Here is a 26,027-nt window from a genome sequence, read left to right on the forward strand (position 1 = left end):
AGAACAAGCTCATCATCAGATTGTAATCAAGCCTTTCTGTTCAGCACTTAAGGCCTGAAGGAAGCATAATTGTTCTGCTGACATGTACATTTACATCTGCATACCTGAGGCCCACTCAATGCCAGCAAAGACAGAGGGATTTACTAAATTAGAGTACCTCCCAAGGACAACTCGCTCATTTGGATAAAAAAAAATAATTGAAATGTGCTGCCCAGAACAATCAGACTCAATAAGGAATGTGAGCAACAACACGCTTTTCTTTCATCCTTTCTTTCTGCTTTAATGTACCTTTTATTCTTGTACAGAGAATGCAAATGTGCACTGGACTGTGTTAAACTGTATTTGTGAGCTATATTCAGTGTGGAGGTGGCTCCATCTAGTGGATGGGAGAATCATAACAGGCCGTTAAGACAAGTAACATCACTACAACTTTCCTTTTTGAACACAGTCCCCAAAATTAGTGTTAAATAGTTTATGTCCAGCCCTCATCAAACTGGCTAGTTGAATTTTCTCCCATACAATCTTCTTGGCTAGTGTAATCTGACAGGCTAGTTAAAGTTTCCCTCATGTCATCTGATTGGCTGGTTGTCATCTGATTGGCTGACTTTTCTGTCCTGCAAATTCATTAGTTAGTGGAATTTTCTTTCCTACCATCTAATCGGCTAGTTACATTTTTAGTCCTGTGATCTGACTGGCTGAGCTCTAATGGGCCTGCTGAATTTTCCCTTTTGAGCTCTGATTGGCTAGTTGATTTTTCAATCCTGCAATCTGATTGACCATGTTGTTCTTTTTTCCTTCAGCAATTTGATACATTTCAGTCATACAATATGATTGCTGAGCTCCGATTGCTAGCTGAATTGTCTTAGCTACAATCTGGTTGGTTAGTTGAATTCCACTTCACTTCCACAATCCGCTTTTGCAGACAAGAGACACAATATGAGGGAAGAATTTTGCAATTGCAATTGTTAATCGTGCAAGTCCAGCCACCATCAAGCCTTGAAGCTCATTTAAAATGTTTCAGAAGGTCTTCAGCATAGAGAATTTATGAACGCAAATCAAAATCATCTCAGACATGTTAAGGGCAACATATGTAATAATTTACTGTGGCTCTTGGTGTCACTGCATCACATGCTGCCAATCACATGTATTACAATTCATTATTCTGGAAAGATGCTGAATGTCTCTGAAAGGTCAGTCATATTTCACACGCATACTTTATTTAAACTCGACCTTAGGGATTATGATTTATATAGAAAAAAAAGTAGTGAATTTTATCCCCTGCCATCTGACTGGCCAGATGGATTTTCACTCCTGTAATTTGACTTGCTAGGTGAGTTTCCAGTCCTGCAGTCTGACTGGCTGAGCTCTAATTGGTTAGTTGCTCTTCTCTCCTGTAATCTGATTGTCTAGTTGATTTTTTTCAGTGTTGCCTGACTGATGGTTGAATTTTCCCTTATATATTCTACAATTTGATAATCATATAATCTGACTGAATTTTCTGCCTAGCAATCTGATTAGTTAGTGGAACTGTCTCCCCTATCTTCTAACTGGTTGGTTGAACTTTCAGTCCTATGATCTGACTGGCTTGTTGACTTTTCACTTCTGCAATCTGCCTTGATTTTTTTTTCCTTGTGTAATCTGATTAGTTAGCTGAATTGTTCCACCTGTGCTCTGATCTGACTGTTGGATTTTTAATTCAGCAATCTGATTGGCTAGTTAAAATATTAGGCCTGCAATATGATGGGAAGGATAGTTTAACTAGCCAAAGTTCTATTAGCTGCTGATTGGCCCATTGAATTTTGTCTCAGTCACTTCCACTAGTCGATTATCCATACAAAGAATACAACAAATTATGACGGCTATCTACTGATCTAGAGATGATAAATACACCTGTGGTACTAACAGAGGCATTTTGTCCATAAGGCTACCAGTTACCACCAGCAAATAAGAGAAATAACTGCTGAGAGCTGAGAAATAACCATGAAAACAACTGAATATTCATGACACTCTTTTATGGACATGAGTCCATAACCAGGCTACACTGCAGGCTTTATAACTCGATGAGTGCCATGGATATTCACTGGTTTTCAGGGTTTTTAACTGCACCTCACCTTTGATATTAGTATGTTTATTTTGCACATGAACTATCTTTGGTTGTACTTTTTAAAGGAGTAAGCATTTTGAAATATAGTTAACTATTTTTCTACTTACATACTTGTTTTTGTTTGATGTATGTCATCCATCCATCCATCCATGTTCTAAGCCGCTTCTCCATCAGGGTCGCGGGGTGATGTATGTCAGTGAAACTGATTGGAGGGTCAAAAAATAAAGGTAGTTTATAAGTCATACATAACATTGAAAAATTAAATATTAAGCAGACATAATCCACGCTCACACTGAATAGTGATATATGAATGTATGTCATTTTAATCAAATTTATATTTGTGTGTTACTTTATTTGGTTGTACCAGTCTGGGTTACAACCACTGTACAAACCTCAATTCCAAAAAAAGTGAGACTAAATATGAAATGCAAACAAAAACAGAAAGCAACGATTTGAAAGTCCATTTTGACATCTATTTAAACAAAAACACACCTTTGATATTATTATTTTTATTTCCCCATCACCAGAACCTATTTAGAACAAATAACCATTCTGAAATACATATCAATTTTTCTAGTACATACGTAGGTTTTATTTTGATGTGTGTTTGTGGAGCTGATCAAAGGGTTAAAAGAAATAAAGGCCGTTTATAAATTATATTTACAACAGATAGAAGTTGTGGGGGTGGTCTTTATTTCGCTGCCATCTGGATTCCTAATACTCAGGCTCATAGCACAGGAAAGAGTACTTTTGACTGAATGGATGTGAAATGCAAATAAAAACAGAAAGCAGTGACCTGTAAATACATTTTGACATAAATTTAAACAAATATATTTAAATATATTTTAACAGTACAAAGACAAGATATTTACTGTTTTATCTCAACATCATTGCTTTTTTTGTGATTAAACTCATTCTTGAATTTGAACACAAAACAAAGATATTTAAAAAAAACAAAAAAACAAAACAAAACAAAAACCTCTCAAATAGGTGATGCAGTCATGCTTAGGTATAAAAGGAGTGCAAGTCTCGGTTCACTTATCTTTGCCAAAAATGGGTGAACAATTAATCCGTTAGTTTAAGAACAACATTCCTCAACAAGGGATTACAAGGATTTTAGGTATTTCACCCTCAGTGGTGAATAATATCATCAAAAGACCCATGAACTCCCGAGAAATCTCTGAATGCTCATGGCCTTTGATCCTTCAAACACCACTGTATTAAAATTAGGCTGTTTATGTGATGGATATCATTACATGGGCTCAGGATTGTTTAAGTAAATAATGGACTGGAAATAATGGACTGGAAATGATGGAAAAAGGGACCATTCAGATTTTGTTACAGAGTAAGTTTAAAAAGTCATGGTCTGTCATGGTCTGGGCTATTAGTGACCATAGTATTGGTAATTTGCACATCTGTGAAGGTACCATTAATGCTGAAAGACATCTGCATGTTTTGGAGGAACACATTCTGCTTGCTACATACTGTCTTTTTTCATTGACATCCATGCTTATTCTGCATGAGTTACAACAGCATGGCTGTGTAATCGGAGAATGAGGGGGCTAGGCTCACCTCCCACTGAAAATACATGGTTAAAAATTGCAACAACATATGGTTGTGCAGCTGACTTTCATGAAGCAAGAAGACCAAAAAAATACAACTTTCAAAACTGCATCATCTGGTGTCCTCAGTCCCCAGACGATTATTAAATGTTGTTCAAATGAAAGGTGATGTAATATAGGGCCTGATTACACCTTGCATCAATATGCAAACCTGAAGAAATCAAAAAAAAAATTGGAATTCACTTGACCACATGAAAAGCCAGGTGTAAACACCCTGAGGACTGTGCAAACTTTTTTTTCCTCTTTGTTGTGACCTTTCAGCTTGATAGCTAAAGCTTTGTCTTATTTTGGAAACTTCATATATCTAGTTTATTTGGTGAAGTCTGGTTTGTGAGAGGATTAAGTTAGTGTGTGTTCTGTTCACCTCTCAGTTGATGTACTTGATGCTGACAATATGTGCTGTTCAGCTGTTTTGTTATGTGCTCTTGTAATATGCTCCATTCTGTCTGCTGCTTTGTCTGTCATTTGAAATGTTCATATAAACACCTTTATGCCACTTGTCTGGTCTTTAAACCAGGGAATCTCACTTTAGAGACTACTGCAAAAGGTGGGTCTGTATATTTTTACAGCAGATGTTGCAAGTGTTATTTTTTTTACTTTACCTAAAGTGTAGTAACTTTTAAGACTAACAAAAAGACTTTAAAATAAGTTTTATTGATGACGTTATGTTCCTACAGAGGCCTTAAGGTGACAGTGTTTTTTTTATTTTTAAAGCATAGCCACTAATTAATTTTTTCAGGCCACGAGTTAGTATAATAAAGCAACCTTGGGTTTGTGAAAGGTGCTATATAAATGCAATTTATTATTATTATAACTATTATTATTATTACAACAGTTCAGTTTCTCAAGGGCACAAATTAACATATTGAAGCCACAGATTAATATATTGAGACCACAAGTTAATATATTGAGGCCAGTCAAGTTTCTTGTGGCCGTGTGGCCTCAAAATACCAATTTGTGTCCTCAATTTATTCATTTGCAACCACAAACTTAACTCATGGCCTAAATATAACAAATCGTGGCCACGCCTTATTAAAAAATAATCACCATGTCACTTTAGGGGCTATGCATTTTCAGTTTTCATTGTAGAAATAAAGTAATTAATTAAAACTATTGGTACTCGTAGGAATACTAACCTCAGTGTCGGATCGAAAGGAAACCAGTTGGAGCGCCGAGCCCTGCTGTGCTCACTACCTGCTCCCATCCTGATCCCTCTACTCCTCACTCCAGCCTTCTGAGCTCCATGTGGCGCCCCCTGCAGGTGATCATTTTCTCGGGGCTGCAGCCAAACCCTACCGCTGGATGACGATGGGAAGGAGGATCTGATCCAGCTAGTTAGTGACAAAGATGCTGCAAAGTTTCTCCGGGCAGAATTCTTGAAAAGCTGCGAGCGTTTGCTATGACACCCGAAGCAGGTAATCTTAGCTGACGGCTGTCCTTGTCGTTGCTGCGCTGAAGAGCTGTGCGTGTCGCCTGCCAGATTGTCCCGCATTGCGGCCTACAATAACACGAGCGAACGGGCGAGCTAGCATGGCTAATACCGAGCTACCAGAGTGGAACCGCACAGAAGAGTTCACCTTGCCTTTCAGTTGCTCATGTTGGGTTATTTCAGAGAAAACGGACAGTGTGCGGCAGCGCTCGTACACCCGCCAGTTTAGAGACGGGACGTTGTTTTGAAGTGTGAATCTGTCAAATCATGTGATTGATCAAACACGACAAGAAAGCTGTGCTAGCTGTACAGCTAACGTTAGTGGCTGTGCTACTAGCCAGCGTCCTTTGCTAAAGCTGGAAAGAAAGGGATGGTGGTTGGTTTCATTTCGGAGAGTCACCTTCGGACTTTTGACCAGTGTTGTCTCATCCTAAAACAGCAGTTAGACGGCGCAAACTAATCTCAGTTTAGGTGAACTGCAGTTGAACATTCCGCGCTCGGTTTGTTAGCAGTTCAACTGCCTGACTGACACGGCTAGCAAGACGAGATTAGCGATGTCTTTCTTTCGAAAGAAACGGGAGGCTGACGCGTGTCAGTCAGGTTTGGGCGGACAGACAACGTGAGTGGAGTATTGCGGTGAGAAAATTCGATTATTTGTAGGTCACGTTTTAGCTTCATGCCTTTCTGAGCATCACCGAGTTGTTTTGTAGCTTCGAGGCTAAGCCAGGTAGCTAGCTAACTAGCTTGGGCTACGGAAGTCCTACTTGTCTGTGGTGTTTCAGCGAGTTAACTAGCTAGCAGGATTAGCCAAATATAGCATCGCCGTGGTTGTAAAGTTGTTTGCAGGGGCAGTTACTGGCTGTATTTGTAGACATGGCACACTGTAACTGTAAGCGTAAATGAAGCTTTCCCGATTAGAAGAGGTACTGAAGATAGCTCCTAAACGTTCTGTCATGTACTTGTGTTCTCTTAACCTGTCATTGTGTGAGATACACACCGATTAGCCATAACATTATGACCTCCTGGTATCTTTACTCATTGTCCATTTGATCAGATTTATCTGCCACATAGGTGCACTTAGTAGTCCTACAGCTACAGACTGTCCATCTGTTTCTCTGCATCCTTTGGTAGCCCCCTTGTACCCTGTTCTTCGCTGGTCGGGACGACCACTAAGCAGGTACTATTTGGGTGGTGGGTCATTCTCAGCGCTGCAGTGACACTGACGTTGTGCTGGTACGAATAGATCAGAAACAGTAGTGCTGCTGGAGTTTTTAAACACCTTGTTTAATACCTAGTTGCCTTGTTGATCCACCCTGTAGATGGTAAGTCAGAGAGGGAATCTAATCTGTAGCTGCGCAGTTCATGTTAGTCATCCTCTAGTACTTCATCAGTGGTCGCAGGACACTGTTGGCGGGATGTTTTTGGTTGGTGGACTGGTCTCAGTCCAGCAGTGACCCTGAGGTGTTTAAAACTCCTGCAGCCCTGCAACACACCACAATCATGTCAGTGTCACTGCCTTGCTGAGAATTACATGCCACCCTAATAATACCTGCCCTGTGGGGGTCCTGACCACTGAAGAACAGGATGAAAGGGGTCTATGAAAGTATACAGAGAAAGAGATGGACTACAGTCTGTAATTGTAGAACTGCAAGGTGCTCCTATATGGTAAGTGGAGCTGATAAAATGGACAATGAATGTAGAAACAAGGAGGTGGGTTAATGTTACGATTGATCTGTGTAGGTATCTGTGTCCATTACGGTTTCTGTTAAGTAGCCCCTTGTTCCTGTAGTCTTCTCCATTCAGTTTGAGGTGGTTGTGTTGAAATTTGTGGGTTGTTGTGTCAGTTTAACAGAGTGAGTTGGAAATGATAAACAGTGTTATGGCAGTGGAATGTGGAAACCCATTTAGTTCTGTCACAGATTTTTAATGGTTTTGTCTCAATATTAACATACCTTTCCAACAGTGTGGAGATCAGTGTAGGATAGGAATGTCTGGAAACAACCTGGAGAATATCAGTGATGTCAGTTGATCTTTTTGTTTTAATAAGTTCATCCTCAGTGCTGAACTTAGCTGTATGCTACTGACTAAGATCACTTCAGCCATGTGCTGCCTCTTTCCAGCTGGACAGAAAGTATTGTGATATTTAATTATGTATAGCAGTGATTAGTGCATCCCCATTTGTACTTATAATGAACAGCTGTGGTTTTTCAAAGCACTCATATTTCAAGGGGAACATCTGAGACTAAACAGTACAGACACAGCACACAACTTTTTTCACATAGGAAATAGAACAATTATAGCTTTTTACTGCTAATTAGTGGGCTTTGTAGGCCTCCATGATTTGGACAATAAAACAGCTATGACTATGATAGACTTCAGAATATATTTAATTAACAACATAATTAAAGATCGGCCTGCATTATTTGACTAGACTTGTGTTGAGTCATATTAATGTCTTGATTGATTAAAACCTCCATTGAACAGCCATTTGGGGCAGTCATGTGCTGGAGGTTAGGGAACCAGCCTTACAACCGGAAGGTTGCTGGTTCGATCCCCTGAGTAGACAGCACTGAGGAGCCCTTGAGCAAGGCATCTAACCCCTAACTGCTCCCCGGGCGCTGCGGATAGGGCTGCCCACTGATCTGGTCAAGTGTGCTCACTGCCCTCTACTGTGTGTTTCACTAGTGTGTATGTGGAGTCTCACTGCGCTGATGGGTTCAATTTCCCCATTGTGGGATTAATAAGGGTCACTTAATCTGAAATGTGAGTTTGGTCACAAAGCTCATATCATTTAAGAACTGCTTTGTTAGGGGGCTCATATACCATGATACTGGCACACTGTTGTTTTTTTATTTTAATTATATTCTTACTGTTGTAGTTGATGCCTAATGACCACTGTAAGCATGATAATGCACATAATATACTTTGTTTTTTTGCACTTTGGTCATGGAATTCAGGAGGACCTGACCATTAACTGTAAGGCATGTCATTTGCTGGGTGCTTGTTTCGAAAGAAGGTTATCAAATACATGGATGAATAAATAGTATATTTCTTTTCTGGAGAGGTGGGCTCTGTCTGGATAGAGCTTACAGTACTGTGTAAGTTTCTGTTTGGTGTCATTTTAAGATAAAGACAAAGCAGAACAAAGCAGTCAAGCTATGTCAGGTTTGTAAGACCTTGTTTTAGCACCAGTACACAGGAAGCATGGGATCATTATTAACGCTTGAATGTCATCTGATACTGTGGTACATTTGGAAGACATTGTGACATTGATATGTGTCAATACCGATCAGCACTTCTTGTGTGTTACAGCTTTCAGCCGTATCAACATTCCAAAACCATTGTTGCAATAGTTTATACTTGGCTGCTTTGTTGTACTTCAGGGGTTGTGCTACTAAATCGAGATTCATTTTGAACATTTCAGAGCTTTTGGTCATATTAAAGCTACCATGTATGCTTCAGACTGATCCATGCCAGCCAGACTGCATGTATAATGAATGCAGCTTCTCTCAGTACAATGATATTACCTTTTTTTTAAAATTTTTTGTATATAGTTTATTTGAGCACTTGCTGCTGTCTTACTACTAAATGGAGTGAAGTACCTCTGGTATTTTGCAGTTAAATAACTGAAGAGACTGGATTTGCTGTGCACAGGAATAGATGATTATTTGTGTAGCCCACATATAATGACAGGAAGACCCTGTTGGAGTAGTTCCCTAGTTCAGATTACTGTTCTGTTTGTGGTAGGTGAACAGAGGCAGACGATGAACTATTCGCTGTTGTCAAAACATGGTAACCCTCTGCTTAGCTTGTTTTGCTTTGCAAATGAGCAGTGGGAGCTGGTCACAGAATGTTAAACGCAAATCCTGATTTTCCTGGCCCTTTCTGCCTATTTCTGGTTAGAGTAAGCATTATTGCAGCTTTTCATAATTGATTAATCACAAAATGCTGATATCTGTAAATGTATCTTTCAATTCTGTATTGCTGTCTTTAAATTCACTCATTCTTCAGCTATTTTATGAGCTGTTCACCTGATGTTTGGTGCTTCTTGCATTTTCAGAACTTAGCTGGATCCACTAGAAGCCTCAGCCATGTACTCTGAGTGGAGGTCTTTACACCTGGTGGTCCAGAGCGATCCAGGCCACCTGAGCGTGCTGCACTCCTACCCACCTACAGTTGGCCGTGAAGTGGCCAATGCAGTGGTACGCCCCTTAGGGGGCAGCCTTGGAGCTACGTCCCCTGAGTGCCTCCTCAAGACTGATAAAGAGGTAAGGTGGGAGTGTTTGTCTAAAGGAGAAAACAAGACAGCATCTTGAAATTGAAAACAAACTGACCTTTTTGCAAATTGTTCAGTGCCCCCCAGTGATAGTATGTGATGTTAAAGTGTACAGGAGAGTTTTGCTGTATTTCTTTTGCACGTATGCCTGGATTTAATTGATTTAAAATATGAATTGAAATTTATTAGAGATGGTACTAGTCCGATTCCAGGTATCAATATCAAACCGATGTCAACAGAAAATGCTGAATTGATTATTAGTTGGATGAAAAGAACGATTCTGATTCAGTCAGATGATAGCCTACTTTTAGATGTTTGTCTTAAGTGAAGTTAAAGTAGAAGAGTAGTAGATTTGTACTTTTTAAAGAAAAAGTGTTGGATCAGTATTGCCTGTTTCTTAAGCTTTCAATGTTAGTATCAGTATTGGAAACTAAAAAAGGATATTATGTTATTGCAAACACTCTTAAGGCCACTGAGTTACACTGGGCAGTAAACGCTGTTTTTGTTAGTAAGAGACTGCAGGCTATCATGTCTACATTAATAGATATCTGCCCTGAAACTACCACTGCCAAAAACTTGGAGGACAATGCTGATATTCCATGTTTGTATATCATCCTTGTTGGGAAAGAACCTTGTAAAACCAATTACATGAATGTTATTTTATTTGATTTATTTGTCTTTTTAAAAAATTATTGTAAAATATTTGTTTTTACCCTCTCCTGAAAAGTTACTGTTTTGGATGAGGTTCAGACAGTGATGATATGCTAGCTGTTTTGTTTTTCGTCCACTTTTGTGTTTTGACATTTCAAAAGTAATCTTATAAATAATACAAGAGCTATTTTGAGGAAAAGTGTCTCTTTGAAGCATTCGGTTGTGAAGTCACTATCACTAGCAGGGCAGGGCCATGGTGTGTCTATTTTTGTAAAGGCATTTTCTCTCCTAGCAGAGCAAAAGTGTTCTCTTTGTTCAATGTATTTACATGATTTGCCTTGGAAATGTTCATAAGAATTGCACAGGAAACTACTTTGTCGCTCGTTTGGCGTCCTAGGAGCTTCTTCAGGCCTATATTTGCTGATCGATTGAATGGATCGTTTTCTTTAGTTCTGTATTTTGTTTGTGTGGGTATGTAAGTGCTGACCCTTCCTTTGACTACTGTCTGTGTACGTGTATGTATCTCACTTCATTTTGTGTAGAAATAGCAGTAAATAATAGAAGATTCAATTTAGATAGCTCACAAACCCAAGGAGGATTTACATTGAGAAGCAAAAAACAACTAAGAAATTGGTAGAATTTACTTCCCCCTCTGTTACATTGTAGCCGTGGTTCCTGCAGGCTTCTGTGCAGCCTGATAACAGTAGAAGGATATCCTGTGAATTCCCTTTTGCCTCCCTCCCTGGATCAGATTTTTATTGACTGTTCCCACCCCCAAGCTTCCACACAGGCCTCATGCCTTCTGCCAGCAGATAGTGCTTTTGGATTATTGCACAGAGCCTGTTTTTGAAGTTTTAGATGAGCATTGTCAGCAATTAGAAAAAATAATTGCATGTTTTTTTTTTGTCTGTTTGTTAGTTTTGTGCAGTAGCTAGTCTATCACCAGGACTTGCTGTAATGTTTGAGATATTATTCTACTGTGGGCAGATTTCTTTCTACAGTGTAAGAGAACACACGAAAGAAAGAGATGGCCCACCCTTTCTGACTGTGACTTTATTTCCTTCATGTATTTGGATTTATTTGTTTGGAGGAAGTGAAAAGTTGTGAAAATGTTCAAGCCTTTAGTGAAAGCTGAATGTGCGAATAGCAATAAGCAATATCCATTTAGGGAATTACAAAGAGTAAAAGAGTTCTGTCCATAAGATAACTTTGCGTCCTCCCATCAAGGCATGTGAATTAAATTATTTTTGACCGGTAACCAGTTTGCGATTAGTAGTGAACAGACAAACCAAAATCACAGACACAACCTGTGAAAACAGCAATCGCAGCTCTGCATTTTATATCAACAAGGCTTTAGGCCTTATTGAATGAAAAAGCTCAGCCAAATGCAACAGATATGACATTCACATAAAGTAGCCTACTCGCTTACATTTATCACATATTAGCTGAAGACGAGTTAACGAGCGCACATGACCCCTGACTAAGGCCAACTAGAGGTTCATACGCATAATTTTAACAAAAATCAACAATAAGTTGGTAACTTGCATTTTTAAAGCTTTTTCAACAGGGGACTGACTACATAGGTAACTGTTGGCTAGCAAACATATTTATAGGCTATAGCCTACATGATCCACTGCCATCAATCAATCAATCAATAATGTGGTTTAATGCAGCATAGCACTGCTTTCTGTTCGGTCTTTAGTTAAACTGCTTTTTTAAAAACAACTGTTTTAATTAAATCTAAAATAAAGTAATACTGGATAGTCTAACATCATTTGAAAACTAAGTCTGTCGTTTTAATAGTTACTACGGCAAATGATCATTCATGAGCTCCTCCTGGTGTAGATTCATGATGGCTTTTAATTGAGATTATACAAGTTGTGTGCATGTAATTGAATGTCTGTGTCAACTGTGTACCTTAAAATAGGTGAATTCACTACTTAGAAAGGGTCTCTGGATACCTTTGTGCATAATGTGTCCACCTGCTTTCACCAACATTGATTGTCAAAGTGCAGAACCAGGAGCCTCAGAGGTCTTCTGTTGTGCAAAAAAGTGGTAGCCTTTGGAAATTTTTGTGATATTTGAAATACACATTTACCACACCATTGTGTACCAGTCAATTGTGTAAAAGCTTTGCATTCACAGTCTCTAATTATTTTCCATGTGTCAACTCTAGGTGAAATGGACTATGGAAGTACTGTGTTATGGGCTGACTCTTCCTCTGGATGGAGATACAGTTAAGTTGTGTGTGGATGTCTATACTGACTGGATCATGGCACTGGTGTCACCACGAGACTCCATACCCCAACCCATCATCAAAGAGCCCAACCTTTATGTACAAACTATCCTCAAACATCTTCACAACCTCTTCCTACCAAGGTAACCAGATATGTGTGTGTGTGTGTAAGTGATTAATTGATCAAATATACCACTTCTGTTCTCTTCAGCTAGGAACAGATGTGTGCATTAATGGTAGTCTACTCATTTCCAGATCGCTGGCAGAAACATAAAAAAAAAATTATGGGAATATAAGTTTACATAATTATGGCTTTTAAATCAATATGGAGACTCTGTTGTTTTAGGAAACCTAACATCTTTACCAACTAGCCTGCTAAAATTCTTTATTCTTTAAAGTATCTTTCATTCAGTGTTAGAAAAAAGGGTAATTGTTCAGTTATGATCAAGTGATTAAGGGAGCAGCAGTGTCATCATTATTTTTACAAAAGATGAACTGTTAAAATTGCCAATGACAGACGGACCTCTTAGCCAGTTTATAGCATAAACTGAATCACTTTCAAAGTATAAACTTATACCACTAAGAAATTAAAGAATTGACATTATGTGTACCTATTTTAAGTAAGAACAGGTGCTACACTTCGACAGATTGCTTGAATTGCTCTATATGTATTGACTGCAAACCGTATTTGCTTGATGTTTTTGATGAATGAGTCAGAAACAGAACTCATTGTTGTAATTGTTATAGTATAAAAGTAGATTCTCTCTTTCAGTGCTCATGGTAAATGTGGTAATACTATTACAAAGTACTATACTGGGTATCTTTGAAATATTTATTTAATAACAAACACATTCCACATTGCCTACAGACGGGACCTGCTTTATTTAGGATTTATTTAGAATTGTTTTTAGAGTTTACCAACAAAGAAAAAATGGCAGTGCACAAGTGTTTTCTCTGATAGCTTGTAATATAACTTTAGTGCCTGATTGTGAATCTACATACTCTCCTTCTATCATAGGCCTGAACAGTTCAGCCCAATGCACTTCAGGTTGTGTCAGCAGGTGTTGTCCGCAGTGCAGAAGCTGGCCCGAGATTCTTCCAGCATGGCTAGAGAAACCTGGGAGGTGCTGCTTCTTTTCCTGCTCCGCATCAATGACACATTACTTGCCCCACCTACTGTAGGAGGTCAGTAGGTGCTCCCCCTACCATGTTTCAGAATGAAGGTTTTCTTGTCCATTCGAGAACAGTGCTGCACAGTGTCCACACAGTTTCATATTGTCACCGAACCATTCCGAGACACCCAGTGCTTATTTTGACCCAATAAGAATGTTATCTGTTGCATGCTATTTTCAAAAGTGTTTACAAGCCTGCTATTTTGGTCCCCTCTAGGTGGGATAGCTGAGAAGCTAGCAGAGAAGCTTATCAGTGTACTGTTTGAGGTCTGGTTTCTGGCCTGCACGCGTTGTTTCCCCACCCCCCCATACTGGAAGACTGCCAGGGAGATGCTGGCTAACTGGAGACACCACCCACCAGTGGTGGAACAGTGGAGCAAAGTTATCGCCGCTCTCACCTCCAGGTCATTATACTATGGAATGAAATGGAAGATCCCAACAGTTTCAAAAATGGACATATTTTGATGCTCATTGTACTGTTATTTTTAAATTGAAATTCATTTTGGTTTGTAAATATTTTAATAAGCTATTTGTTTATGAGGTAAGGGTTACTTCCTGTAGCTCACTGACTAAATAAAAGATTTGTCGTACATATTGTGTTCACTATGGATCTGTTCTTCAGGCTACTGAGGTTCACATATGGACCATCCTTCCCTCCTTTCAAAGTGCCAGATGAGGATGCTAGTCTCATTCCTGCAGAGATGGACAATGACTGTGTGGCGCAGACCTGGTACCGTTTTTTACACATGCTCAGGTATGCAGCAACACACATACTTAATTTAGTTCATTTAATATGAATCTTCTCAAGCTGATTCCCCTGAAACAACTTTAAGCTCTTTCCTCAATGCTACAGTTGCTGTAGCACAAAGGCATAACCCAATAATCCAATGGTCCTAGAGATCTGCCTTCCTGTAGAGTCTAGTTCCAGCCACAATGTGCTGCACATGTTCCAGCTAATTAATGTCTTCAGATGTTCTTGATTGGCTGGAACAGATGAATTAGGGTTAGATGAGTGGAGGCAGCTTGTCAGATACAGGTTGGGGTTAAACTGTGCAGGAAAGTACATATCAAGGCAGAGGGTTGGTGACTACAGACATGTTCAGTCATATACAAAGTTTTGAGCACTGCTGGTAAATGATATGTTTTGTTGATTTTCTAAATAAAATTGTATACACATCCTCCACAGGCAACACAATCCTGCACATTTGAATGAACGGTTTAATGCACATTCTTCAGGCTGCTGAGATTCACATGTGGACCATCTTTCCCAGTTGGTCCATATGTGACCATCCTTAACTCAGCTAATAAACAGTTTAGCTGAATTTAGCATAATGAAAAAATAAAACATGAAATGACCTGTGGAAAAGTTATGCCACATTTTACATTTTATTTTTTCCTTTAACTCGACAAAGAAATAAAAACTGCACTAATATTTGCAGGATAAAGCCAATTTAAGTTCCTTGCAGAGGATGTGTTAATTTTTTGTTGTTTTTCTTTTAGAAATCAATAAAACATAATTTGACCAGGGGTGTTCAGATGTTTGTATATGACTGCATGAGCACATATATTTTTAGCTCAGGACTGTGTCTGATGTATTTTGCACATTTTAGTGTGGTGGAACTGATTGTGGCAGGTGTATTATGTCCTTTGCATAATTTTACATATGAGGCATGGTCTTTCCTGAGGCTGTACCTGCATCAGAATAGGAGTAAGTAGACATGTACTCTTTTATTGTTTTCCACCCTCAGTAACCCAGTGGATCTGAGTAACCCTGTCATCGTAAGCTCAACTCCTAAGTTTCAAGAGCAGTTGCTTGGGGTGAGCAGTGTGCCTCAGGAGGTGATCCAGCACCCCTGCCTCAAACAGCTGCCTCAGATCTTCTTCAGGGCCATGAGGGGCATCAGCTGTTTGGTGGATGCTTTCCTAGGTAAGACTGACTGAGCTCATGTAAACTTAAGCATAAAAGTTTGTAGCCTTGCTTACATATTTATGACATGCGACACAAGGGTATTAACAAGAACAGAGTCAGGTACTCATTTTTGTGGCAGTTTATTTGTTTGGTTCATGAGATGCCTTGTATTCTTTGCAACCATATCAGTGATGATGACCATAGAAATAGATAGAACAGTTTTGCATATTACAGTGACATTTTTCACCCTGTTAATTGTGCACCATATCCATATCATGGCCAGGTGCCTACAACATGCCTTTGTAGTATTTAGAACTCATACTTCGTTTGTCAATGATTTATGTACCATTTTAAGAGAGATATTATTGAATTAAGTGTAGTTATTTATTTTTTCAACCTTAAATGAATATTGTGTAATGAAATTAAAAAGTACTATGTTTAGTGTAGCGTCTGATCGACTTGATTAGTTCATAAAATTACTATTTATTTTCATTTTGATTTGCATAGTAGTCTGACTCTGTTTTTGTTAATGTCCCAGTTTCAACTTTTGTGATCTATAATCTGTGCCACAGTATGATTCTGTTTCCTCCTCTAGGTGTGGCAGTGTTTAAGAAAAACAAGAGTCATGAAACTCTGCCCTCTCATGGTACTCAGAAAAAGTGCACCCTCTGTTTACACTCCCGTGATGTAATCTGGGCAATAGGAGTTCACTAAAATGACTGTTAGATGCACAGTTTGCTTTCCATTAATGTTCAAACTGCACCTCAGCCACTTGATTCAACAAAATGCATTCCAATAAAATAATGACATTATTGATCCTTTCACAAAGAGTCAAACCATGGCTTTTGTGGTCTTTGTAAGTAAAAGGCCCTCCATTTAGTGTTGCTGAAGCTTGTCACTCTGTGAAAGTTCATGCTGGGCATCAAGTCTACTCACACAATCAATAGGGAAGAAATTTCAAATTCACAACATTGCAGATGTTCTGAAATTTTCTACTTCTTGTGCTTTCTACATCGCTTTCAAGCTTCTTTGCTTTACTTTACAGACTAATTAGTAGTGCGTGTGCCATAGGTATAATTAGAAATTACTAAACACTTTGTGTCTCTTGGTGACCTGTGTGGGTTGAGATGTTTTTAACCCTGCATCAGTGGAACTATTATGTTTCTTCTTTCTCAGGAGCAACAGTGTCTAGGAGCTATATTCGAGAGAGACTTCCCTCTTTAGGTATACTAAACCTGAACAACCTAATCAAATAATGACTAACCAAGTACCGGGTTAGCCTCACATCATACCTGATTCTTTTTGTGGATGGAGTAGTGTGTAGGTCGCGTTGAGGTGTGCTTCAATGAACATATGCTTGCGTTCTTGGAGTCTTGGAGATTGTTGTGACACAAATTCCAGGGATTAGAAACAGTCCAGGCAAAAATAGCTAAAGTAAAATTGTCAAAAAAGTGAAAATGTAAGAGAACTGAAACGATTATTAAAATTTGATTGACATCACTTGTTTCTAATCCCTGATGAAACTTGTAAATTCTTCTGCTTTGCATAAGATTTTTCTCAAGATGATCTTTGTATATGTATAAGTGTGCAACAATATTTTTGATATATTTGCATTTTTAATCCTGTTTGTCTCCAGGTGTTGCTGTATCTAGGAACAATTTTCGTGACAGGCTACCAGCCTATGGTATTTTTTAACATGGTCATGATGTGGTACCTTTTACGTGAATCAGAATGTTGCTTGGGTTGGAATTTGATTGGGTGGTTTAAAATGGTGCATGTGCAAGTAATGCGCCAAACTGAGCACAAAATCATTTACATGTTGTGAAATATATCGTTTGCTATTCGTAAAACATGCTATATCTTTGATGCCTTGGGTACCGAGGTAATAGGGAAAGCAGCATGAATAGGCAGATATTCGCTGGGCTGTTTAGGTTGCAGCGCTGTGTCTGAATGCTTATTCTCTGGTCCTGGAGGGCCGGTTTTAGCACACTTTAGTCCTTTCCCTACTCAAACACACCCACTAAATCAAATGATTAACAGATGAGTTGAATCAGGACCAGAGTTGAACACTCTTGCCTTAGAAGAACTGTGACACGTTTGTCCTAACAGCAAGCAGACTGAGCAAAATGAAAAAAAAAAACCTGACCACTTCCATTATAATCATTAAAGCTGTCTGTATCATCCATGTGCATCAGAAAGCAATGTGTTGCGATGCAACAGACACCCTGATTCTATTTTTAATGCATCCCGATGATGTTCCTTCTCAACAAAATGGATGAGGAGAAACTAATCAATGCGATGGAGCAAAGAAGGGAATATATCTACATCTATGACCAGCCTATTATACTTAATATAATGCAACTAGGTTATGAGAATAAATAAATTCAGTGGGAATATCCTTATATGCATTAAATGTTCACTTTCAGCAGGTGCATTGTTTGCATTGTAGTGGGCAAGTTCTTAAAAGAAGTGCCTGAGTCTGTTTTCTAGATTGTATCTGTAGATTTAATTTTGAAGGCTTCCCTCTGCAGTCTTGTTATTAGAAGCAACTCTCTTAAGCTGATTGATGGGTGTATTCTTGAGGCGAAGCACCTGAAGGGAGATGATGTAACATGAAGAATTGTTTATGCAGGAGCCACTTACTCCATTTTTATCTTTGTTTTTGCTAATGTTGTGCTTACCTCTGTGTATTGGTGTAATTTCATTCACTTTGATTGGCTCTTATTGTTGAAACACCACTTAAGGCCTTTTTTTTGCTAACTGCCAACTGAAGTCCACTATTAAACTGTCCTAGCCTACCTTTTTTGTTATTATAATTGTCTAATTAGACCTATGCCCAATGAGGGCAATCGAGCTACCATGGTAACAGTCCCCAGTGATGATTAAAAAAAAAAAAAAGAAAAAAATGAGACATTTCAAATGTTGGGTGATATCTTGTATTAGTACCCTATACATATATTGCAGCTACTGTATATGACATTGTTCTTGAAATGCAATTGCACCAGGTAGATATCATGTCTGTTTAAAAAAAAAAGCAGTGCTTGCTGTTAGGACAAGGTGTAAGTCTGTCTCTGTGATGGAACCTCTGGAGAGTGTAGGGAATCAAAATCTGTCTACAGGCCTTGAAGTGTCTTAGGAAGGAAAAGATCTCACCAGTCTAATGCCAGTGTGTTCTTGCTGATGTTGTGTGCAGTAGTGGTCATTTGTTTGCACTTTTTCTGACTATCTGTGGACAGAAGGGTTTTTTTTGGACAATGCCTAATCAGTGTCAAATCGCTCTACTCACCCAATCAGTACTTACCGTACAGCATTGTAAATGTTTAGATTTTTTTTTTATGTGCATGCACATGTATGTACTAATACCATACAAAACATTCAATCTACAATGATTGTTTTGTAGTTCTTGATTTTTTTTTTTTTAATTACCTGGTGTTTGATTCATAGAGTGTAGATCTTATAGCTAATTTTATGTTCCTTTTTGGCCTTTGTAATGGCAAAAGCAACTTTTCTGTGCTATTGTGTCTTTTTTGCATTTTTCCATACTATAGTGCAGAATTGACATGCTCAAGTGTACTGTTGATGGTTACAAATATTGGGGATTTAAACTGGTGCTTAATGACTGGATGTGTCCAGGTCTGTTCTGAATTAGCCAATGTGGTGACAGGTTTATCTCTTTAGAAGTAAGTCTGCACCACTAAGGCTGGAGGCCAGATTTGGCATGTTTGAGTATATGATGCTTACAGCTGCTTGTCATTGTCACAACTTTTGATTCTGTCTCATTTTTGTGCGTGGGTATGTGCATGTGTCTCTTTCAATCTACCAGGTATATCCAGACCTCGGTCAGACAGTGCCCCACCCACTCCTGTTAATAGACTTAGCATGCCACCGCCCACTACGACCACCAACACGACACCCCCTCATAGCCGCAGGCACAGACCCACAGCAGTAACCAAGACTACCAGCAAAACCACAACGGTATGACCATACAAGGAAAGATATTGATCTAGTATAACAATATAACAATATAGCTGTACTATTTAAGTGCTGTGTAGTTATAGTGATTATCTCTGGTAGGCTGTGTGTATCCGATGATGATTATCTCGCACACCTATGATCACTTTCTCTTATGTGTTATGGAGTGGCTCAAAAGACCAATCCTTGATCAGCAGTTTCAAGAACATTTAGTGCAGATGAACTGTGTAATTGTTGGAACTCTTATAGCAAATGTTTGTAATGCTGTTGTGCTCTAGCTGATCTCATATGGTCTTTCCTGTTCTGGGGTGTTAGTAAGGGCACCCCAGACTTTTCTGTCTGCTGTTGCGCTCAAGTCATTTGACTTAACCCTGCAAGACTTGTGTAACAAATAGAGTTTTCTTTTGTTAAGGAATGACAACATTGCAAAAATGTAACAGTTTTTTTTTCCTGCAAAGCAAATCTGCACAACTATAACTTTTCATCAAATTTGAATCATAAAGTATCTCCTCTTTTTAGTTATGAACACAAATGTGCAAGGGATTAAATATTTTAGAATATGTGCTTTCCACAGAATTTCTCAGCTTGTTTTGGACAGCTGTGAGTAAGAAATTGTATCAAATTACACCTTGATTGTTATCGCTAGTAATAGCTGAAGCATCTGAAGCCTGAACTAATTGTGGTCATTGCCAGTCATCAGCATTTTGTTTTAAGTATTCACACTTCTGCTCTGCAAATCTATCCTCAAACTTCTCCATTTAATTTTGCATTAGTTCAGATTGAGAATTTTTTGGGTTTCATCCCACCTCCAATGCTACCAGATGCCTAATGAACATTTGTTAAATGCACAGTAAGATTTGCAAATTATATATATTTAAAATTTTGGAGTCATTCAAACTAGGATTCTACAAGCTATACCCATAAACCCTTTCTACACAGATACGTAATATCTTTGTAAAAGGTGAAGTCCTCTATAATAGCAGCAGCAGAGCTGTCTTGTGTGTTGAGTCTTTAAGCTTCTAAGCAATTTTTTTTTCTGCTTGACTTTCCAGACTGGCCAGTCCAAAGTGTCGCATCAGCCTTCCTCCACCTCTCCCCTTTCCAGTCCAAACCAGACGAGCTCAGAGCCTCGACCTCTGCCTGCTCCTACCAGGCCAAAAGTCAACAGTGTCTTGAACCTGTTTGGTCAGTGGCTGTTTGATGCTGCACTTGTCCACTGCAAACTTCATTCTGGCCTCAGCAGAGAAAGTAGTATGACTGGTAAGATCTTAACTGAGCTCAGACCTTTAATGTTTTAATTACATCTTATTGCAGTAACTTGGTTTTATTTTTCCTTTTCTCATTTATCTCTCTTCCTTTTCCTGTTAGTGTTTTCTTTCCATTCTTCTTTTTCTCATACAAAATAGGCTATTCCTACCTGCAAGATTGTACCACATTTGGAGCTTGGAGTCATTTGTGACATGAGGGTAGCAGAATGATCAGCTCAGAATACCTGATAGAAACTTTGTAATAATGTGCTGAATTGTCCTAAAACTCCTGTGAGGGAAGTGGAAATATTAGCTCTCAAAACTCAGAACAAGAAGGTGTGCTAATAGGTCCTGAGGATTTGGGTATAACCACAGAAGTGGTCTGTATAATATAATATAGTATACTTTTGCATTTTCTTAACATTTAAAACCATTTAGTAAAGCAGGACAAGCAGGATATTTTTTTTTTACCAGAGAAGACTTAATTCAACAAAAGTGAATATTAGGTATATTTCATAAAATGAACTGTCATGAACAATATCTATGATGTTGAACAACATTTTGCCTTTTGAATATTTGGCCATACTTGTGTGTAAGAACAGTTTTCCATATAGTAGTGCTTAGGGTCATCATTACTGGTGTTGATTGTTATTATTATTATTATTATTATTAGTAGTAGTAGTAGTAGTAGTAGTAGTAGTAGTAGTAGTAGTAGTAGTAGTAGTAGTAGTGGTGGTGGTAGTATTACTTCATTAATGAGGTACAAAGTCCAAGAAGTTAGAAAGCTTATGGATTCCATCCAGCCTTGCTAGATTTTAAGTGACTTTCTTAATTGTTTTAGTGAAGATTTGCAGCATATTTTGTCTTTATAATCAATGTAATCAAGGTGATTTATAACATTGGTTCTGAAGCCATTCATCAGGGTCCCCCAGGCAGTCTAGGTTTTTGTTCTATCCCTGTGTGTTGCAGTTTAGGTTGGCGCAGACATCTGTACTGTCTGGCATCCCTGAGGAATTATTTGATAACCACTGATTTATAACAGTATTTAGAGACTCAAACCTGGAGTCTTGGAAACTGTTTTGGAAACCATATTGAGCCTTGACAAAGAACCTGTCAAATACACATGGAACTGTCAAGTCAGATCATTTGTAGTGATTTGACAAATTGTGTAAAACCTGTCTAATACTTGGGGAAAAAAACCTATTAAAGATTGTTTTCAGGAACTCATTGAAAGTATTCTGAGCTGAATGGCGAACACTTTATTTCATTTTGAATTGTGGGTAGTTTTAGGTAGGCTGATTGTCCATTTTATGTTTGCTTATTTCCTTTTCGTTCTGTTTCTACTCATGCATGACGAATAACTGAAACACAGTATCTTGTTGTAGGCACTACATTTGCTTCCTAGCTTTAGATTTAGAACTATCAAAGTATTTGAAGTCACAAAACCAAACAAAGAACCATTTTGACATTCTTCATAGTTTCTGGATCTCTATTATTGCTGTTCTTTGATTTGTTTCCATTTTATCTCTGTTATCTTGCAGCAACATTTTTCCAAATTCTTCTTTCTTATAAATCTTGTAAGTAGGAACACAAGCTTTACCAGTTGCAATTATTTGGTTAATTTTCTTTTAATTTATTTATCTTTTGCTTTGACACTGTCACATTTTGTTGTCGCAGTATTGTTTTCTTGGGGCAAGAGATTTGACCATACACTGCTTGGTTCTGGTATTAGGGGTCCGGAAGTACATTGACTGCTGCCCAAATGTCATTGGCTCAAATGCAACAAATATTCTGAATTCCCCTTATGAAATGATAATTAGGAGGTCAAACCATTTGTAAAGGGCTGAGAATGTTTGTTGTGATTGATCCTTTTGGATGCAACTTAACCTTCCATCATACAACCAGTTCTTGCCCATATCATCCACCTAAAGGACCTCTACTAACCGATCTTCTCCAAAGAAACACCACAACCAACATTATCCTCAGTTTCGCCTGGTGTTTTACATTAGTAGCTTTTCTTTGGTTATCATTTGATTATTTTTGTTAGTTATTTTTATTTTAAGTTTTGTATGGATATTTCTGCATGTTGTGGATGTGTGTGCAAATTGTTTCTGCCATATTGTGCCTTTATTGTGTTATTCAGAGATGCTGACCAGCAGTAATTTGTCTTTTTCCACATTTGTCTTAAAAACTCTGAACCAATGTGCTTGATAACAGGGAGGCTGACCAGGAGAGCTTGTCTTTTTCTGTATGTTGTACTCACAGATTGAAAATTTCTATTACTCATTTTTTGTGTGATTTTAAAAAAGCTATTGTACTCAGGATGAAAGTATAGAGGTTTTATTAAGGTGCTTTTGAAGTTGCTCGTAAGTTACTGTCTTTTAGAGATGATGAAACATATGACCAGATCATATGCTGTGAACAACTGATTGACCAGTACAAGGATAGTAACAAAAATGGGTAATGGTCTGCAACATAAAGAATACTTATTTAAATGATCATAGTTTGTAAAATGAAACTTATTGAGCAGTACTTAAAAACAATGAAATGTCACAGTATTTTTAGTTTAACCACAGTCTCCAAAGACCTTTTTGGCCTGTGGATCTCTTTGTCTGTAATCCCTGTTAATACCTTTTTATTAGTGGGCATTTAAAGCCGTCACTTAGACTTTGCCTGTCTTCCTGTCTTTTGCTCTCTCTATCTCTTTTTCTCTTTCTCCTTTTCCTTTTCCTTCTTTCAGCCCTTGCAACTCAGGCTGGAGTTGAATTGAGGAGAAAAGGCTCTCAGCTGTCTACTGACACCATGGTGTCAAACCCCATGTTTGATGCCAATGAGTTTCCAGACAATTATGAGTCTGGTCGAGCGGAGGCCTGTGGAACACTTTGCAGAATCTTCTGCAGCAAAAAAACAGGAGAGGAAATTCTACCTGTTTACCTGTCCAGGTAGAGTAATTGGTGAACCATTTGTAGTGAATTGTAGCCGAATGCTAGATACAGTTGCATGCAAGAGTGTGAATGTTCCTGATTAAATTACATGTTTTGTTGAGTGAGAAAACATCTTCTGTAGGGAACAATCTCACATATGGTATTTTCTGTCATTTTGAGTGTAAAATTCTATTTATTTGCTGAGTTTTACATACTGGGGGGAAAAAAACAAAAAGGCAGGATATTTTATAAAGCAATAAACATGTAATTTGACCAAAACCTTTGCATATGACTGTATGTACACATTACTGTTGTAGTATTTCTGACATTTCTGAAACTCTCACAGTGCAATGAAAACATGACACCTAAATGAAACTAATTATGTAACCTGCAGTAGCCTGCAGTACATGAACATGTGCAAGTACAGTAGATGTGATGATAAAATGGCATACAGGAAAGATTTGTCATCAGGTTTCCATCAGCAGTTTTGCACTGTAATATGATGAAAGCATTAGATGATCAGTTTATTGTTCTCTGCTCTTTAGTTAAACAATATTGTGTTTTTTAAATTTGGATCCTAACATTGGCTGAACAGAAATCATCTTTTTATCCATATAATTATTGTATAAGGCAAAATGTATGATTGTATAAGGCAAAATGTATTGTTTAAATGCTTGTGTATGTTGTCCAAGCAAGGTTTTGGTGATAAACTCGGCTGTTTCGTTTTCTTCTTTCTTGTTAGGTTCTACATGGTCCTCATCCAAGGCCTTCAGATTTCTGACTTCATCTGCAGGCCAGTTTTGGCCAGTATTATTTTGAACTCCTCAGCTCTGTTTTGCTCTGATCTGAAAGGGATCAATGTAGTGGTTCCATACTTTATATCTGCACTGGAAATTATTCTACCTGATCGGTGAGGACAGAAAACATTTGCTTCTCAATATATAACCTGGTCTATTTCTAAATGAATGTTAGCAGTTTGTTTGCTTGTTTTCAAAGCCAGTTTAAGTCGAGCCTGGCCACTTCTTATTTCTCCCGATATATGAAAAACATGACTGTAAAGCGCTAAAGGGCGTCCGCGAGCGAGTCCTCTATTAATGGGGGTGAAAGGAGCTATACAGCTGAAAATGAAATTAGATTAGATTAGTTTCTAACCATTTGTCAAGTGAACTTACCTCTATGTTTCCTTTTTTCTACATCAAACAAGGTTTGGGTGTAGTTCACACTCACTGACGTTGAACATTGTACCATTAGAATGTCCTGTAACTCGAATTCAAAATCACTCAAAAATGTAACAGCAGTGTGAAAATGTTTTATGCTGTTCTGTGTTCCTGAAATTAATATATTCTATGCACAATATTTTAAAGCTCAATCATAAAAAGCCTGTTACCTAAGCATTTGTGTGAAAAAGTAGCAATAAATCTTTAGTCATGTTCCATTGCAATGAAGCAATTCCATGGCAGAGCTGTTGAATTTGTGATTACTGGATGTATGCAGTAGGTATTATAGTAAATGAACTGGAGTAAGTTGCATAAATTTGTATTGAGAACAAATGAATGAATGAATGAATGCTCACTCTTAGTGGGCCACCTTTTGTACAAGCAGTAAACTGTCCTGTGAATTGAGAAACTGCTTTTACTACTGTTTTTGCAGTTGGCAATTGATGAAAGGAGAGGGGTTGGGGGTCCTAGAACAAGTATATTTAGCTTAAAAAAACACAACCACTTAACAAGTTAGAGTTGCCACACCAGCTTCACCAAAAAAACAACTCTTCTGAATGTCCCACACATATTTAATAATACAGCAATCACATTAAAAATGTCATAAATATAAAATGTTTTAGCATTGACAAACTAGTATATGAAATAATTTTACTCAAATGCTCTGTCTTAACCCATTAATTTTGGAATCACTCAGGAGCGCCCTCTGGTGGAGACAGTACTGAGTGGCAGTTCTCCTCAGTATACATTCTCTGGTAGTACATCATAATAGCTACATTAGCTAAGGATCCATTTTTTCTTTGACTGATAACACAATGGAATTTAATTTCTCAAATGCTTTTTAGAATTGAATGTTAGTCCAGATGTTTCTGAATAGTTTTGAGTGCCTTAATGTCTTAACGATTTTCCTTCTTTTACAGTGAATTGACCAAATTTAAGTCATATGTGAACCCCACTGAACTTAGAAGAGCTTCCATCAACATTCTGCTGTCCATGCTGCCTCTCCCACACCATTTTGGCAATGTCAAATCGGAGGTAGAAACTGTTGGTGATAGATGTGTCTTTTTGTTTAATGAGTGCTTAACTATTCCATTTACAGTTTGAATAGAAAGATTTAACACCATGGTATAAAACCCAATAATGAACAAATTATGATTGTCATCTTTAAGAAAATAATTAAATGAATAGTTGTGGAAGTAAGTACTGAGCTTCTACAGAGTGCTCTTTGTGTTTGTTTTGTATTTATTGTGTCTGTGGTCAAACTTTGG

General features: G+C 38.1%; 1 protein-coding gene across 6 annotated transcripts in view; it reads left to right on the forward strand.

The window, feature by feature from the left end:
- Positions 1-5,004: 5,004 nt before the first annotated feature.
- ralgapb (Ral GTPase activating protein non-catalytic subunit beta) overlaps positions 5,005-26,027 on the forward strand; it is a 37,238-nt gene continuing 16,215 nt past the window's right edge. For 3 of the 6 annotated variants that reach the window (XM_017705230.2, XM_037534917.1, XM_037534918.1), the window contains exons 1-13: positions 5,005-5,141; positions 9,216-9,423; positions 12,259-12,461; positions 13,337-13,503; positions 13,708-13,894; positions 14,113-14,244; positions 15,239-15,417; positions 19,223-19,374; positions 20,424-20,631; positions 22,160-22,195; positions 23,359-23,560; positions 24,285-24,452; positions 25,680-25,794. In XM_017705230.2, coding sequence (XP_017560719.1) covers positions 9,247-9,423; positions 12,259-12,461; positions 13,337-13,503; positions 13,708-13,894; positions 14,113-14,244; positions 15,239-15,417; positions 19,223-19,374; positions 20,424-20,631; positions 22,160-22,195; positions 23,359-23,560; positions 24,285-24,452; positions 25,680-25,794 — 1,926 coding nt within the window. In that variant the 5' untranslated portion in view covers positions 5,005-5,141; positions 9,216-9,246. The remainder of the gene's footprint in view (positions 5,142-9,215; positions 9,424-12,258; positions 12,462-13,336; positions 13,504-13,707; positions 13,895-14,112; positions 14,245-15,238; positions 15,418-19,222; positions 19,375-20,423; positions 20,632-22,159; positions 22,196-23,358; positions 23,561-24,284; positions 24,453-25,679; positions 25,795-26,027) is intronic. The other 3 variants (XM_017705231.2, XM_017705232.2, XM_037534919.1) reach the window with 2 other exon arrangements.

Source organism: Pygocentrus nattereri, chromosome 26 (genome assembly GCF_015220715.1).
Source record: "Pygocentrus nattereri isolate fPygNat1 chromosome 26, fPygNat1.pri, whole genome shotgun sequence".
Lineage (NCBI taxonomy): Eukaryota > Metazoa > Chordata > Actinopteri > Characiformes > Serrasalmidae > Pygocentrus > Pygocentrus nattereri.